The sequence below is a fragment of the Zootoca vivipara genome, chromosome 8 (assembly GCF_963506605.1).
Source record: "Zootoca vivipara chromosome 8, rZooViv1.1, whole genome shotgun sequence".
Lineage (NCBI taxonomy): Eukaryota > Metazoa > Chordata > Lepidosauria > Squamata > Lacertidae > Zootoca > Zootoca vivipara.
In genome coordinates, this window is record NC_083283.1 from 41,423,827 (window position 1) to 41,442,360 (window position 18,534).

Consider the following 18,534-nt stretch of genomic DNA (forward strand, 5'->3'; position numbering starts at 1 on the left):
CTGTAGTCAAGATAACATTATTAATATTCAGGAAAATTTGAGAAGAGGGTGTAACATCTAAGTCAGAAAGTTAAGCGTGTTAGAATTGGACTCGGCCCTGTTGATCTTCAGTTTTATTCCTACACACACACACACACACACACACACACACACAAGTTTAGAGAAAAAGCCAAGTGAGTCTTATGGGAGTTCTAAATGGTACTTACTGGGAGATCTCCTGCTAGGATCTCCTGCTAGGATCTCTTGGGTTATGTCTGTACAACACACAACACACAAATATGTGCACATTGATTCTATGTTAGATGCAGAACAGAAGAGCATACTCTGCACTTTGGGAGATTATAATGACCACTAATATGTCTGTGTTGGTATTCAATTTACGTTATCATATTTGTGCAATGATTAATTAGGAGTACGTAATTTCCCAAAGCTGTAAGAGCACTATCTGTTTCCCCCTGTTTTAGAAGCTGAAGTATTCATGGTGGTTTGGTATAAATTGCAGGTCGACATTATATTTTTAGCATTAAAAAAAAAACAATTGTCATAGCCATTTGGGCATTTTCTAGGTAGAAAATTTGTCTTTTCCAGCCTGAGTTTTACAGCTCCTGATATTTAAAGCATGAGAGGTGCACAGTGAACACCTTTACAAGTATTATAAATATATTGTTTTGTCCTTGTGAAAGTCCTGCAAGATAATATAGGCAAAGGTATATTCCATCACCTGCCATCTGAGCCTTTTAACTGGCAGTGGCAGGCATTGAACCTGGGAATGAGCTACAGTCCCTCAGCAAATCACAATTTGAGGGTCTAGAATGTAACACCTGAACATGGCAACTATTGTTCAAGATAGAAATGGAGAGCCCCTGTCAAGATGATATTAGGGCAGTGAGACAAATAGTTTGACCTGATACAAGACAGCTTCCTCTTTGCTCATCAAAATATGGTTTGCAATCCTGGTTTGGAGGGATCAATTCAACCACAGTTTGCCTGTTAGGATGTCACAGAAAACTGGTTTGAGGAAACCAGGTCTTCTTCTCAAAGTGCAAGTGAGAAGGAAGAATCAATTTTTCTCATCACCTATTCTTGAACCACATTCTAACCAAATAATTTGAAGAGCCAGTAATGTGATATCTGAAAACAGCTAAATTGCCAGTGATCAAATAAAACCTTCCTGTTTGGTCTGCCCTTTATAGTCACCAGAGTTGTTAGGAGCTAATTTTCCCACACTGGAAGGCTCTATTTGGATGTAGAAAATCTAGCTTCAGGTCCCATCTCAACTGTGAAGTTTATTTGGTGACTTTGGACCTACCATTATCTCTCAGCTTATACTATCTCACAGGTTTTGTCATGTGGCTAAAATATGATGACCTCACGAATAGCAGCCCTGAACCCCTTGGAGGAACAGAGGGTTACAAATGCAACCAATACATCAGGTTAATAGGGTTGAGTTAGGTGTTAAATCTGAGGCCAAGACTCAAATCTGCCAGTTAGTCAAGCCCATATGTGCATCCTATATGTGCAGAAGTGGCTAGCCTTTGGCCTTCCAGATGTTAATTGGACTCCAACTCCCTGACCACTGGCAATGCTAACTGGGACAGATGTGAATTGGACTCCAGCAGTACCTGGTCCCCCATCCCTGCTCTAGTGTGATGCCCAAATCGCAAAACTGGCCAGATGGGAATCAGTGACATTAATCATACCCAAGTATAATTTAAGTTACTGAGTGTTCACCCATTCCACATCTCTTTCTTGAAAGCAGAACTTGGGGCTGCAAGTTTTAAACACACACACTCCTTCTAGCATAGTGGCAGAAGAAAATGGACTGTAGCCTCCTAATCCTGGAGGTGGTAATTCAGTAGGTTTATTCTCTGAAGAAAAAGGGAAAAGTTGTTGAGGATTCTTACCCAATAAGCTAGCTGCAAGATATTTCAGGTTCTCAGGGTAAAGCTTCAAGTCCATGAATGCAAATATTTTCAGTACACTGAAGCATTACTTGGTTGATGCAAAATTGAATCCAATCTTTCTACGATGTAGTCTCATACAGTTTGCCTCGAGACCAGCAAGGGGCCCTAATCCCAAATTCAGCTCTAAAAATGTGTTTCCAAATGTACGGGGAAAGACGAGGCTGGAAACTGTACAGTAAGGCAACAAAAGGAGTTATTCTGCAGCCGAGACTCCAGCGTGGGAGGGAGGAAGCAGAGGAGTCAGACCAAGTACACTGGGACCTTGATCTCAAGTTGTGACCACACTGCAAACACTTTCAGAACGCTGGAAGGTATTAATAGAGGTCTTTGACCATTGCGATATAATGCGGAGGTGGTGGCAATGAATGCACTAAGTGATGTGCTCATTAATGCCATTGGCAAGCCAGAGGGTGGAAATCCTAGAAAAAGCAAATTAGCATTGAAGTTCTGAGCTATAGTTCCCCTTGGGATTTCTAAGCACAACTTCACTGTGTGTGTCTTTAGATAGATAGCAGTGTAGCTTAAGCTGGAGAGGAGTTAGATGCCATGACACATAGTTTTTTTCTCTACCCAGTTAATGTACTTATTGTTAGATGTTTTAAATACTGTTTAGGAAATTAGGTTTCCCTGATACCTAGCATTTTATTTTAGTTCATTATACACACTGCTGTGAAGCCATAAGATAAATTGCTGCAGTCACTTAATAGCTGGCTGAGCCTGATATCTGTGGTAGTGCAGAACTGTATTTGAGCTATGTCAGAAATTACTAATTTATAATGCTTTACATATCTCTTTTGTCTCTGCCATTAATAAATGAAAGTGCAAATGAACACCTTTTTATATGCACCTTTGCTTCAGAATAACAAAACTGACATGGAATTACTGCTCTTGAGCAGCAACAGTCTTGCCCATCCTGTCAAATGTGCAGTACAAAGACTTGCATATCTTTGCACTCAGATGTGTGTTGAGTTCATATATATTACCATAGAGCAAGTGTGTGCAAGTTGCCTATTCACACATGACATAGACCATGCAAAAAGAGGAATCAGGGGCCACTGATTTCTCTGTTGCTTCTTGTTTCTCATGATGTCACCATGTGTGTAATGCAAAAATGTGAGGGGAGGGGAGTGTTCTGCAAAGTTCAGAGTGTTCTTATCTCCAGTTGATACTACTTAAATTGAAACTAAACCCCAGCTTGGAAGTCTACATCACACAGGATATCTGTCTTCAATGAATATTGTATTTCTGTAGGAAAATGTGTACAAATGATGTGAGGGCTTTTTGAAGGAAAAAAACACTCCATGTGCCTGTTCTACCATGTCTATGTTTAATTAAAAAGACTAATGTGTCCAAAATGCCCCTTCTCCTTGCAGCACTGGTGTTCATGGAGCAAAAAAGTCTTGTGTGAAGCAGCTCTAGAAGTGTGTGTGTGTGTGTGAGAGAGAGAGAGAGAGAGAGAGAGAGAGAGAGAGAGAGAGAGAGAATAGTTAAATCACGGTGTGAAATCTTACCATTCTTTAATATTAATGTTTCATAATACTGCCATGGCATTGACCTGAATTGTTAATGAGTATCATGTACAGGGAAATGCTGATTGTTTCCTGGATTAGCTCTGTTGAGGATGTGTAGATAACACAGCATTTGAATTACTTCCTCTTGGGAAACTCTGAAAGTGCAATACTAGCCAGGCATGCTGTTCATGCCAAAGTATTCAGCTTTAAGCACATGCATAAGATGCATCTCCTCCAGCTTTGTCCAGTTGTTATTCACACTTAGCAGGGGCTTTGCATGTTTTTGAAGGTAGACCTACACTAGCAGAACAACACTTGCACCAGTGGAAAGCTCTGCTGGCATCGATGTTCTACCAGCATTGGCGCTCCATCAGCAATGTTCGACCAGGAGAGAGGAGGAAAGTGGGTAGTGCCATGGGTAGGTGTGGGCGTGATACAAAGCCCCTTTGTTTCCCTAGCATGGTCGCAGTAATGGTTCATTTAACTATGGGCACAGTCCATTCCCTTCTATTTTAGTCAGTGGAGGTAAGATTCCCATAGGGAATTGGATGTGGCAGTCTCTGTACTATACAAGCAGATCTCCAGGATATTTCACCTTGTCCCCAAACAGAGTATAAACGCGAGTTAGGATTGCTATGCTCATTGCTTATGTGGTAGCATGCAGTTAACAACTACAAATATTAAGAAGCAGAAACTGAATGCCACTCTGAATACGAGCTGGCTTTTGGAAGAAAAGGAATATATTATGCTGCGTTATTATCTGTGTTGGAAAAGGGTGCAACCCAACTCTGATCCATTGCACTGGAGGGAGTTGGATGGGCTGAGGCCTCCCTCTGCCTAGCCCTGAGCCAATAGGGTGGCAGCTCACTCGCTACCCATGCACTCTCTAGCACAGGCATGTCCAAAGTCTTTTTGGGGGGCCTAATCTGTAATCTGGCTCACCGTAAAATCCTTAAAAAAGCTCAACGACTTCAATCCTAAAAAAGCTCAACAAGTTTGGTCGGCCCTTTGGTTGGCCCTCATGGCCCTTCATCAAATCTGGCCCTCTTTGGAAAAAAGTTTGGACACCACTGCTCTAGCATAAAATGCCAAGTGAGTTGTTAATGACAGAGGTGGGATAAAATCACACAAACATTCAAAAAAAAACTGGAGAGTGTACTGAAATGGGTCAGGGGGGGAGGCCATCATTTTTGTCCTATTTCATGAATTCAAGGTGAGTTTATAATATATTCTTACTTTTCTTTTTCACATTCCTGTGTAATGTGTTAAGTTCGACAGTAACTTGCCTAAAGCTACTCAGATGAATGTTATGGCTCAGCAGAGATTTGAACCTGGATCTTCCATGACCAAATCTGGCAACCTTTTTTGGAGGGGGGGGGAGGAGAAATGTATTTCCGTATTGGGAAAAGTATAAGTTATTTGTGATTTCATCACTCTGGCAATGTGTTTGTGGGAGGTATTGTGAACTCAGTATTTTTGCTCACTAAGAAACAATGGCCTCAGAAAATAGGAAAGGGTTGAAAAAGGACTGGAGAAGGTATCAAGAGCTAAAAGTCTGTAGCCCATTTGTTTAGTTTGTGTGGATGCAATTAATATTATTATTTTGAATTACATGGATATAGTGGATGCCTGAACACGTCTGACGGGTTTGTTCTATTCCTTCTGCATTCCATTTGTGCAATTTCCAGTGTGACTGGAAGGAGCGGTTCTTAGGCTGATCGTCAGATTGGGATCTCAGGCTACACTAAACTCAGTAACAAAAATGTATATGGTGTAAAAAAAGCCGACAGTTTTAGGCAGTACTCTGTTTATGTGTGGAGATGTGATTCTTTCTCACATGTCATGCTCTTTTGGAGCCCTAGCCATTCCATTTCTTATATTTATTTCTTATTTTTTAAATTGATGATTCTCCTTCCATATAAGCCTCAGGGTGATTTCCAATCATACAATAAGAACAGGTTTAAGAAGCAATTGAGAGAAACAATTAATATTAAATTTAAAACATTTTTTTTAAAAAATCCCTATTTATTATTATATTTATAACCCATCTTTCCTCCAAGGAGTCAAGGTGGCATACAAAAATATGGTTCTTCCACTCCCCATTCTATCTTCACAACTACTCTGTGGGGTAGGATAGACTGAGAGACAGTGACTGGCCCAAGGTTGCCCTGTGATCTTCATGGCTGCATGAGAATTTGAACCCTGGCCTCCCAGGTCACAGCCCAGTGCTTTAGCCACTACACCACACAGTACAAATATACATATACACCCAAGGCTGAGACCTAAGAAAACCTAGCCTTCCCCACATCCAGCTGAAGAAGCTTGCCTCTGACACTCACTCTTAAAGAGTGTAGACCAGGAAAAGTGGCAATCTTTCTATGAAATTGCAAAGTTTCATCAAGGAGAGGCAGGCTCTGCAACCTAACTTGTGCATTCAGTATTGCTCACTCCTGAGATTCTCTGTGACTCTTGGTTCAGCCATGTAGCTTGACACTTGGCTACTTGCCTTGGGATAAGCTACAATTCCTCCAGGCCGTGATCAGTCCAAGTAGTAAGCGCTACCTGTCACCTTTCCTACAACAATAGAATTTGACTGTTTCCTGGGCTTAGGAAACACTAGCATTTGTAGCCCAATTCTGTGTCATCTTCACTGATAGCACTTGTATAGTCTCCTTCATGATTTAACCTCCCACACACACACACACACAGGTATTCAACCATTGTAGTACTCCATTATGTCCTTGAAGCACAGATCCACAGCAGAACTCTAGAGGCTGCCTTAAGCCAGAAAAGAGAGAGAATGCAGCTGGCAGCTGCCACACTGCAGCACTGCCATTCCCTAGTTATGGGAGTGGGATGAAAAATTCAGCAAAGTCAGAGTGACTCAGTCCTAATTTGCAAGGCTTTGCGGGGGATGGTCTTACTCAGTTCAAATGTTTCCCTACATTAATTGCATTGTTTTTATTCTTTGGCTGGGTCATAATTTTTTCCAGGATATGTCATAATTGCTTGTATACATATGGAGTCATAGAATTTCATATTCAGTAAAGAAATGAGGTTGGTTGTAGAGCAAATTTAAATAAGACATCTTAAATAAATGTTGATCCCTTATCTGCAGTTTCAATAATTTTTAATTTGTTGTTTCTGCAGCTGTTGCCTTTATGCTTCATGTTCGAAATGGCTTATCTGGGCATCTCTTAAATTTTCTGTGCTACAGGTGGCTTCGGGTGAATGCAACGAAGACACCGAGCTTTACAACATCACCCTCTGCACGGGAGATGAGCTGACGTTAATGGGGCAAGCGGAAATCCTCTATGCAAAATCCTCCAAGGAAAAGTCGCGGCTCAACACCATCTTCAAGAAAATCGGAAAGCTCAATTCCATCAGCAAGCTGGGCAGAGGCAAGATGCCGTGCCTTATCTGCATGAACCACAGGACCAACGAGAGCATCAGCCTTCCTTTCCAGTGCAAGGGCCGCTTCAGCACGCGCAGCCCCCTGGAGCTGCAGATGCAGGAGGGCGAACACACCATTCGCAACATCGTGGAGAAGACGCGGCTGCCCGTGAACGTGACTGTGCCGAGCTCTCCCCCGCGAAACCCTTACGACCTGCATTTTGTCCGCGAGGGGCACCGCTACAAGTTTGTCAACATTCAGACCAAGACTGTGGTGGTTTGCTGTGCGCTGCACAGTAACAAAATCATTCCCATGCACTTCCCTTTGCATTTGGCTCTTCCAAAGTTCACGCTCCCCGAAAGCCTTGTGAAAGGGGAGGTGGGTCATGAAGCCTTTGTCAAGCACTGGTTCAGTCTCTGCCAAGAGCAGTTTGACATCGACGAGTATTCCCGTGGCGTGAGAGATGTGAAAGCCGACTGGAATGAAGAGTGCAAAAGTCCGCAGAAAGCCCGGCCCCACAGCCACAACCACATGCCAAACTCTCTTAGCTACGCTCGGGACGAGTTGACGCAATCCTTCCACCGTCTCTCGGTTTGTGTTTATGGAAACAACCTCCATGGAAATAGTGAGGTGAACCTTCACGGCTGCAGGGACTTGTGCAACGAGTGGGCTTTATTCTCCCATGATGCCCTGCAGTGCCAGGACTCTGGCGATGGCAGCAGCGACTACCTGTTCCCTGAAGTTTGTGAAGAATCATTGTGTTTACCTGCCAAACCGGAACTTCCTTATGAGGAACTGTGGCTGGACCAGGGGGGTGGGAAAATGAGTGATCAGCCTCTCACTCGCTCACAAAGTGAGAAGAACAAATGTGACAGCTATAGGAGTTCTTTCCGGTCCAAGTGTGGCAATTCTTCTCTTCCAGCACCTGGACATATAACAGTAACATCAAAATCTCCAGAAGTTTCCCTACCTCCACCACCTGTGCCTCCTAAATCAGAAGCAGTAAGTCATGGTATTTCTTTTTCTAATAAAAATGGGTGATTGTAGGTCCAGATCATAAACTTGAAAGTGTTGATCTGGTTAATGGGGTGAACTTGATTTCCTGGCCCATGATTGCAAGTCCTACTGTCATAATTGTGAATTCAGATGCTTTGGGGTCCTCCAAATCTTCTGCAAAAAATAATTATTTCCTCAATTAGCCAATGCCCATTTCATAGTTCTTGAAGGCTTAAGTACAATCCTATACATTTCTACTCAAAAGCATGCCTCACTGAGCTAGGTGGGTCTTGCTCCCAATAAGATGGGTATAGGATAGCAGCCTTGGTGTTCATTTCCCTTCCCCCTCCCTCTAGAGTTTGCACTTTTCTAGATTGGTTTGGAAGTCAACCACATTTGAGGACAGGCTTTTATTGCCTCCACAAGAGAAAATAATGCTTCCCTGTACAGCATTTGTTTTGCTATGCATTGTGCAACTTCACATGTAAAACTGAATGGAGAAATGTTTTTTTTGCTATGCAAAGAATTTTTGCCATTTTTAATGGCAGGTTGAAACTCAATGCTGAATGAATATGTCCTCCCAAGAACAAAAGGTTACCAACTTGGAACCTGCTTAATGCTCCTGGGGAAGAAGGAAAATAAACACTTGAGTGATGGAAATTGACTTAGCAAATTGAACAGGCAGGGTTTTTTTTTAAAAAAAAAGGGGGTTTCTATGTTGCAAACCGTAAGTATTCCATGTTGTACTTTGAATCAAGGAACAGTATGATTGCATTAGAGATGAGCATATGTCTGGTGTATAGGTCAAAAAATAATAGGCCCGGAATGGAAAAATCAGCAGTAGAAATCAATAAAATGGTGGAGTTAAATAAAATATGGGGTAGAGATAGACAATGGTTTTAAGGAGTTAAAGGTCACTGGAAACTCTTTTTTGGCAGCTTACGTGCATGTGTTTTTTTGTCCCAACGTTGACTCTCATCAGACAGATTTTTGAAAGTATCAAAGTGCTACAAAACTGAGGTGAAATGGCGGTGAAAGTAAGAACAGAAAACTAGTCCAAAACTAGGTCTGGATCAGACCCTAAGCCTATCTAGGCCTACGTCCTGCCTCCCACACCGAATAACCTAAGCCTGTAGGAAGGCAGCAGGCAGGTCATGAGAACAATGGCTTTCTCCCACTGTTGTTCCCCAGTATGCTGCTTCTGATGCAGGAGCTAATACCGTATATAACCATCACGACTTGCAGCCATTGATACCTGTATCCTATCCTAAATCTCCCACCATTTGGTGTCATTGGTTAGCTCCAGTTTTTAACATGAGGAGAGAAACCCACTTTTCCCACACCATTTTATCTCCCTCCCTCATGTCCTTTTTTCAAACTTGCCTTTTTTCAAAACTTAAAAGCCACAAATGTTATAGCCTTTCCTCATAGGGCAGTTGTTCCAGCCCCGCAATCATTCGAGTTGCCTTTTCTTCATATTTTTCCAGCTCTACAATATCCTTTTTGAGAAGTGACAACCAGAACTGTACACAGTAATCAAAGTGTGGCCACACAATAAATTTGCCATTACATTGTTGGCATTTCTGTTTTCAATCCCTTTCCTAATTATACCTGACATGGAATTTGCCTTTTGTACAGCTGTGGGACATGGGGTAGGCATTTTCATTTAGCTATCCTCCACACTCTCAAAATCCATTAGGCATGGAGAAACTCTTAGACACATCAAAAATATTTCCCTGAATTATATAGCCATGGTGTTGTAGCATATTTTCAGCCTAACTTTAGAAGTTATTTAAATATGCCTTGATTTAATAAACACCAGTTGGTAGTCATTGGAAAGAAGCAAGCTAAAAAAATACATGTTTTTGAAGGTAAAGGCATTTCTCTATATATTTGGTTTAAAACAGTGAGTAAGTAAGACTCTTGTTTATTCCTGGCAATGTATTGAGAGAGCATGTTTGCTTCATTTGTTACTGCTGAGCATACATTTTTTTACTCTTAAAGCTTCAAAACTGTGCCCTATGGAGCCTTTCTTGGTACAGGACGGTCTTCTGGGTTGAAGTTCTCTCTAGGACTGAGCTGCTTCTTCACACTGCATATGTAGGCAACATTTTATCACGCTTTATAAAAGCATCATTATTGCTCTGCATACCATACTGATGCATGAGTCGGAATTTAATCAATTTATTGCAATCTAGGGAGTAACACTGAAATCTCTTTGGTGCTGTGGCTGAATTCAGTAACAGCCACAAAAGAAAACTCATTTAGATTTTTTTCGCTTGGAAATTGAAGACCCCTCTAAAAATTAGCTCCTCACATGGTGGTCATCAAAGTTCTATCCTCTGGCAGCTCACTTCTGCTCAGTTGACACAGCATTGCCTTGTCCACTGTACAGCTAGCCCCTCTGTACCCACAACTGTCACCCCTATTATTCTGATGCGCTGCCACAGCTGAGATAAATTGGTCTTTGGCAGGAGTGTCCATTTTGTATTGTTTTAGTTTTATTATCTCTGCCTTTTTGTGTTTTAAGCTCTGTTTTGGTGTCTTTAATTGTACATCACCTTGATGTGTAGAAGGTGATTAATAAATTGATGATGATGATGCATAGCTGCTTGCACAATGGCAGGTATAGTGCTTCATTCTGGATACATAAAAACATTGCAATATCTTGAAATAAGCTTTAAAAATCAAAGCCTTGTATTCACTGTTAGTATTCACAGAGGGAGAAATTCTCCCATTGTTGTACTATAGTATGCTATCTTGCACCTTTGTTGTTGTTGTGTTTAAAAAAAAAAAAAGCTTACAGTTACAAAACCTGCAATCACAACATTGAAGGGTGGTTACATCCAAAATGTGCAGACTGTCTTGCCTGGTTTTTAAAACACAGTTTTAAAACTCTTGCAGTTTTCTGTTCTTCTGATAGCAACTCTAAATGATTTCCCATTTCCTATTGGGTAGTTGCATATTTTAATATTTTAGCATGGCTTCTAGTTATGGAAGAAGAGGTTCTCCTTCACTCTAGTCTCCTCTTCAGACGTTGCTTGCTCAGTAGTAGACTGTATATAAACAGATGACCAGTAACATCTGTACCAGATCATGCAATCCTTCAGTGGCTACCATATGCCCTCTGCTGGTAACAGATGAGTAGACAGGCTATGCTTTCTATATGAATACATATCTGCTACGGCAATAGCATTGTATTCCAGTACTCAGGGTTTGCTTGTTTTTAACTGCCTTTGTGGGTATTGCAGGATGAATACCACCCCTATTCCTCTTGTTTTGTGATTCTTAAAAAACTGGGACCTGGGGTGATGCATCTACCTCTGATTCCGATGATGTTACCCACCTGGACTCTCAAGCCTTGTCTTAAATGCTTGCACACCAGGTGTGATGTGGGGGGTGAAGAAAAAGAGCTGGGAAGTCACCAAGGAAATCAGTGCTTGATCAGTGCACTCACTAGGTGGGCTTAAGCAAGTCATTCTCTCACAGCTTCTGTTCTGCATCTGTAGTAAGTACTGACCTGCTTTACAGGCAGTGCTTTTTTCTGGGGGTACTCGAGGGTACACAGTACCCTTTTCTCTAGAAGAAAAACACTGTTTACAGGGTTTGTGTACAGATTGCTGGTTACTTGTGTGCTTTGAACATACTAAAGTTCTGTTGAATGATCATGTTTTATTTCCCACCTAGGTCAGAGAAGAATGTAGACTCCTGAATGCCCCTCCTGTTCCTCCACGAAATTCAAAGCCAACATCCACCAGTCCATCTATTCCTCCACGGGCAAACAAACCAGCACGGCAGCAGACTCGTTCTCCTAGTCCAACGCTCTCGTACTATTCATCAGGGCTGCACAACATGTAAGTACGAAACACTTCCTTCTAGCTCTCAGCCTTCTCTTGTTCATGGATGCTTACAGTAACTGTGGAGAACATCCTTCCAAGTTATTTCTTCAAACAGTTTTGAGCAAAGTTTCCCTGTAATAACTATACATTTAATAGGTAAGGTAATTTAGCCTCTTGTCTTAGTATATGTCTTTGGGTTTTCCTTACAGCTTAATCTATAAGGGAACAGTCACTGGAGTGGATTACTCCAGCCATTAAAAAAAACACCCAACTCATTAGGGAAGTCAGAATTACCGTAACAAGAAATCCCTGCAGTTTTGCACTGTGCTTTGAAAATTGGTCCACATGTAGATGGGCACACCGTGGATTGTGAGGCACTGAATATTAATGTCAAAGGAAACATTGCAGCACACTGTCGTAGAGCACATGTTTTGCAAGTTCAGTCCCTTAGAATGAAGAATGAACATGAGAATTATCTGTTCTTTATTAAATTAGCAGAGTCCAGATTACATTCTTTCAGTTCAGAATACAGTCATACCTCGGTTTAAGTATGCTTCGGTTTGAGTACTTTCATTTTAAGTACTCCGCGGACCCATCTGGAACGGTTTAATCCACTTTCCATTACTTTCAATGGGAAAGTTCGCTTCAGGTTAAGTACGCTTCAGGTTAAGTACAGACTTCCGGAACCAATTGTGTACTTAAACTGAGGTACCACTGTACACAGTTTACCACCCTATTTTCCCATATACATTTAGTCTAACATGCAGTGTTAGATAACTTGGCAAGCTTTACTGGCATGATGAAATATGATTTTAAAAAACTTCCCGTTGGTGTATAGCAGCGAGCTTAATCAATGTGGTGCCCTCCACTTAAGTGATCAAATTTGCTTAAAAATTAAAAAATAATTGTCAGTACAGTTAACTGCTTTTCAGGGAATGAAGGTGTTGTTTGGCTTTGCATGTCGCCCCTCAAGTCTAATTCCTGTGTTTGAATTTGTGATGTGCAAACAGTTCTGTAGAAGGGAAATTGTATAAAGACACTGACTGCCATCTTGACATAATGTAAGGCAAAGTAATAGCTTTCTCACATGACCACCAAGTACCAAAGTAATTATCTTTTTGCTTATCTTTAAAAAATAAAAAAGCAATGCTGCAGAAGAAGTTGAGCCTGCCTCCGAGAATGCTCCTGTTGCTTGTTATCCATGCAGCACAGTGAAGGCTGACCCACAAGATTTTGGCAACCTACTGCCTTTTGGAAGCCCCTCTGCTGATGCTCTGTCCTCCAGGCTGTCATGGCCAAATCATTGTTCCGGAGCTGCTGAAGGCCTTAACAGGGGTGAATTTCTATTGGAACCAAGCAGGAGTTACAGTTATCCAAGACAGAAGACTCCTTGCACACCAAAGAGAAACGGCCCAGCAACTTTTACATTTGACTTGGATAGAAGTGAATTCCCTATAGGGGACACCCTGCCGGCTGCAGCAGAGCCTGGGTGTGCAGTGCCCACTTGCCCAAAGTCAGCGAGTTACTCTCTCGAGTGCACTGATGAGAAGAGCCTGGCAGTCAGTAGCACACCGCAGTCTCTCTCGTGTCCTGCCTTACCCCCTCGTGCACCAAAAGCGGTAGATGAGAAGCCCAGCCTTGACTTGTGTCCGCTGCCTTTCAGAATTGATGGTGCTGAGGAAGAGCCGCAGGGAGGCTCGCCAGACCTTTCTGAAGATCAGTACCTTGGCAAAAAGGGCACGCAAGACATCTTTGCCATCCCTTATCCTTTCTCATCTCCCCTCCACCTTCAGCTAGCACCAAGGTCCTGTGGCGACGGCTCTCCTTGGCAGCCCCCTGTGGATCTGTCTGGACTTTCAATAGAGGAAGTTTCTAAATCTCTGAGGTTTATAGGTTTGTCTGAGGATGTCATATCCTTTTTCGTTACAGAGAAGATTGACGGCAACTTGCTTGTTCAACTCAATGAAGAGATCCTTTTGGAGGACTTCAAGCTAAGCAAGTTGCAGGTTAAGAAAATACTGCAGTTCATTAACGGCTGGCGACCTAAAATGTAGTGCTACGAAGCCGGTGCAATAAAACTCAGAGAGAGGTGTGCCAGAAGCACCGGGGCTAACACACAGTCTCTCGTTTTTGTTTTTGTTTTTGCACTAAAATCCTTTGTTGCTCTTATGTAAATATAGTAGCAGGAAAAAACATTCTTACTATGCAGATATTCTGAGTGGTGAGCAGACTCTTTTGTACATAGTAGAAACAGGGAGGTGTGCCTTGTGCATCCCTGAACATTCAGAAGCTGCTAAACAGTGGGCTTTAAAGGGAATTTAATTTGTACTCAGTGTAGTCTGTTAAGACAATATATTTATTATTATTGATTAGGCAAAGCTGAACAACACACAAATCACCTTGATTTTTGTGTGTTTACCAATAAATGTATTTCCTCTTGGGGGTTTTTTTTTTATTAAAAAAATTGTATTCTGATGGCTGCAGTTCTTGCCTTCAGTTCTGATTTATCCAGTGGTTAGTGTCCTTCTCCCACTCATTCTAATTGTTGGGATAGCATTCCTTTTATATGTGGGTTGTGATTAGAACCCTTTTCTGAATGAATCCATCTTCCAGTAGGAAATTGAAACCGCCAAAAAAAACAACAACCCAACAACGAAGAATTTAGTAGCTTTGCGTCACCTCCAGATGAGTGCAAATTTCTCATTGAAAAGGCAATACAAGTTCACCACTTATTTCTCTGCCTAGTTCAAAACAGGGGTGGTTTTTATAGAGTTGTTGGCCTTTAGCAGAGCAATACTTACCGGTACAGCCATACCTTGGTTTAAGTACGCTTCGGTTTGAGTACTTTCAGTTTAAGTACTCTGCGGACCCATCTGGAACGGATTAATCCACTTTCCATTACTTTCAATGGGAAAGTTCGCTTCAGGTTAAGTACGTTTCAGGTTAAGTACGGACTTCCAGAACCAATTACACTCATACTTTGGGTTAAGCACGCTTCAGGTTGAGTACTCCGCGGACCCGTCTGGAACAGATTAATCCACTTTCCATTACTTTCAATTGGAAAGTTCACTTAAGGTTAAGTACGCTTCAGGTTAAGTACAGATTTCCGGAACCAGTTGTGTACTTAAACCGAGGTACCACTGTAATCCTCTGCTCTTAAATCTCTTGTGAGCTGTCACTGCCCTGCTCACACATGCATTATTTTTCTTTCTGCCTTGTTATCCACCTGGGGCCTCTCTTTCTGCTCAGTTATAGTTTACAGGGTGAGGAGGGAAAAAGAGAGGTAGCAAAAAACACATTCAGCTTCTACACACATATATTTATAAAGGGACAATGATCTATGAACACAGCATAATTTCCAGCCTAATAGCACTTGAGGGAGAAGGAAGGCCTTGGTCTTTCATATAACTCTGTGAGAAGGGCAGGATTTGGGATAGTTCAGAGCCAAACAGTTTAGAAGTCATAGCCCTACCAATCTACTTCTCAGAATGGCCCCAGTTTGATTTACCATTGTACTGTTTCCCTTAGAAACTGCTGCAATCAAGGCAGGTATTCTTTTTTTACCCAGGTCGAGTTTTCTTGCATAGCAGATAACAAATACAGAAAGGGAGGGAATAAGCACAGGTTCCTTTCAGTGTTGGAGAACGAAGGGGTTCTGAAATGCAGAAATGTGCTGTTCTGAAATGTGCTGTTTGTTTTACAGAATTTATTTTGGAAAAGATTTTGTATTAGCAGAAAAACAAAGATTTGAACTTAAAATGTGTTTGAAACTCCTTTGCATTCAATCTGAGCAAATTTTGATGGCTTGCATTAGTACAAGTAACTGTTAGAGAACAATGCACCCATTGTCTTGGGTGTAAAATGCACACAAGGTGAGAATGATCTGCCTTGGAGTGCAAATCTTCAGGAAATAAGACACTGATGCAGCAGTTCAGTGGTTCATCCTAGATGCTTTGTATTGCTGCTGCTTCTCTAAGGTTTCTTTAAAAAAAAACATAATTGGGAAAGAGTGAAACTTAAACACTAACCTAAATTAATCGTGTTCACATTCCCAAAACTAAATCTAGTCTAATCAAAATTAAGCTGATTAAATGATGATTTAAAAAAATGTTTAGAGGAAGTAGAATAGTTGAGGTTGCCCCTCCTATTCTTGAAATAATATATGGATATTTTAGGATCCTAATCTATGAAATGCATTTGACTATTTAAAAAGTGGGGTGAGGAGAATGCAAACTTGGCCCACATGGTGTGTGATGTATTTACCCAACCAGTCTGTTTTCATTATGCTTGACAACAAATACACTGAAGTCTTAGGAAGGGAATCCAGGTCTAACACAACACTACTAATCCCATTGCTTATTCATAAGAGTTAAACAGCTAGGGTAAAGGATTTCATGTTTGTATTTAAAGCTCCCCCCCCCCAATCCAGTCCTTAATGCAATGTTCCTTAATGTGATATTTTCATTAATTTTTCTTCAGTTATCTTTGTTCATTGGGGAAAAAATTGACTTGGGAAGCTTACAGAAGACTGCATGCTGTAATTGTAGGAGAAACCTGAAGAAAGTTCTTGCCATTAGGGGAAGATTGTAAACTGCTTGATTAAAAGCACTTTCTCCATACATGAGTAGACTAGTTAGGTGGATTCTCATGTGAGAAGTCAGTGATGATCCCAGGAATTCTCATGATGCAATGCCTCTTCCCCCCCCCCAGCACCTCAGAGGATTGCAAGCACTTCCAGTGGCCAAGTACAGCACTGGACTGCATTTGTATAGGAAGAAATTCTATGGGGGGAAAGCCTGTACTTTAACTTCAGTGGCCCAGTTCACATGGAATGCTAAACCATGGGATAACCCTATGTGCACAATCTGGAATGAGCCCAAGGCTCTAGAGAACATCACCAGTACTTACTTTTATTTTCCCTTAAGTGTTGGCTTGTTGTGTTATCCATAGTTCCTTCTTCCTTACTGGTGCTTTTTTCTGGGGGTAATCAGGGTACACAGTACTGACACCTTTATTTCTAGAAGCTTTTCTGTAAGAAAAGCACTGATAAGCACCATGGTTTAGTGTTATGTGTGAACATGGTCAATGGTTTCCGTTGTAAGATCAAATAACGTAAGGAAAATAATGGAAGGAAAGTTTCCTGACTCTTCCTTCCCTTGCAGCCTCCTGTGCCCCATGGAAAGACTCTCTAGAGCAGGCATGGCCAAACTTGGCCCTCCAGCTGTTTTGGGAGTACAATTCCCATCATCCCTGACCACTGATCCTGTTAGCTAGGGATGATGGGAGTTGTAGTCCCAAAACATCTGGAGGGCCAGGTTTGGCCATGCCTGCTCTAGAGGATCATTGACCCTTCTGAGAAATAGGGGGGCTGCTAAGGAAACAGAAAAGCCTAAAATTGTCTTAGAATCCAACTTCTCTTATATTCAACTTCTCTTCGCATCCAAGCCAAGCCAACATTCTTTCGGTTTATTCAGACAATCATGTCAAACCATTGTTGAGAAATTTTAACTGTGATTTGGCATCATATAGCAAACCCTGGCAGTCACGAAGAGTCGGACACGACTAAACAACAACAAGCAAACCCTGGCAGTTGAGTGCCTATCAGTTTGGAAGTTAAATAGCAATTGCCTGATATCTTTGTTTCTGTTTTCAAAAACCTATTTGTACTTCAAGCAAGGGTTCCTGTGATAGCTCCTCACAGTGTATAATCCCTTGTGATTTGACAAGCGCTCACCACATGGTTAAAATCTTTTAATAGTGAGGGGGTTGCAGGATAGGGGGGAAAGGCAACTTTTCTCATTTCTACCAAGTTTTCTCTTAATGGAAAAAAATCCTGTGCTTTGGGCAACCTTAATCAGGGCCGGCCCTAAGGCAAGGCTGGGTGGCACTGGGCTGCCAGGGGGTGCCGCACTGCGCCTGCAGCAGCCGCGCTACACCCGTCAGACAGCCCGGCCGCCCTCCCACTCGCCCTGCTCCTTGCCTCCCTCTCGCCTGCCGCGGGTTCGAGTCCTGGCCTCAGCCTGGCAGGTCGGGTCGGGGGCATGAGGAGGACAAGAGTTGGGGAGGCAGCGACAGACCTTTGCACCACTGCGCTCGATGTGGTTAAGACGGGCCTGACCTTAATCCTACCATAATCTTATGCATGTTTCCTAGGAGTAAGCCTCATTCACAGTAGGATTTATTTCAGTAGCAAGTGTTTAGGATTGTGGTTCTGCTCTTGGTGTGGCATCAAAACAGTTATTAGTCCCATAGCTTAATTTAATTTACAAATAAATCCATTCAGTTCATAAATGCTATATGGCACACTGAATTTACTCTGTTCCATGTCTGACTGTGACTTTATTGCCTTCTGGGTCATCATCTTTAAGAAGTTAGTGAGAGCAGGTGTGGGAAACTGGTGACCTTTCAAATGTTGCTGAACAACTTCCAGCAGCCTTAGCAAGCATTACCAATGGAGTTGTAGTTCAGCAACATCTGGAGGGCCAAACGTTCCCCACACCTGATTTAGAGTGGGGAGATTAGTAACACACACACACTACATGTCCTTTTATCCCAGTCTTCGTAGTGACTCTCATTTCTGCATTGGAGTGTTGTTGGTTTTTTTTCTGTATTCTGTTCTCTGCCCTTGCTTCCACAGGTCATTGTTGTTGCCTTGTAGCGTTTTGAGAATTCATTTGTCCCACCAGCATCCCCCAGTAAAATATTTTTAACAATGTTAGTCCATTGGCGGATTAATGGCTGAGGGAGCATTCCTAAGCATTTGTGCATCATCCAAGGAGCAATGCTAATCCTTTCAACCCTGACCACTTACACAAGGACTCCAGTGTCTC

General features: G+C 42.0%; 1 protein-coding gene across 3 annotated transcripts in view; it reads left to right on the forward strand.

Moving 5' to 3' along the window:
• GAREM1 (GRB2 associated regulator of MAPK1 subtype 1) overlaps positions 1–14,154 on the forward strand; it is a 78,692-nt gene extending 64,538 nt beyond the window's left edge. For all 3 annotated transcript variants that reach the window (XM_035124833.2, XM_035124832.2, XM_035124835.2), the window contains 3 exons: positions 6,693–7,871; positions 11,553–11,719; positions 12,849–14,154. In XM_035124833.2, the coding sequence (XP_034980724.2) occupies positions 6,693–7,871; positions 11,553–11,719; positions 12,849–13,758 (2,256 nt within the window). In that variant the 3' untranslated portion in view covers positions 13,759–14,154. The remainder of the gene's footprint in view (positions 1–6,692; positions 7,872–11,552; positions 11,720–12,848) is intronic.
• The last annotated feature ends 4,380 nt before the right edge of the window (positions 14,155–18,534 follow it).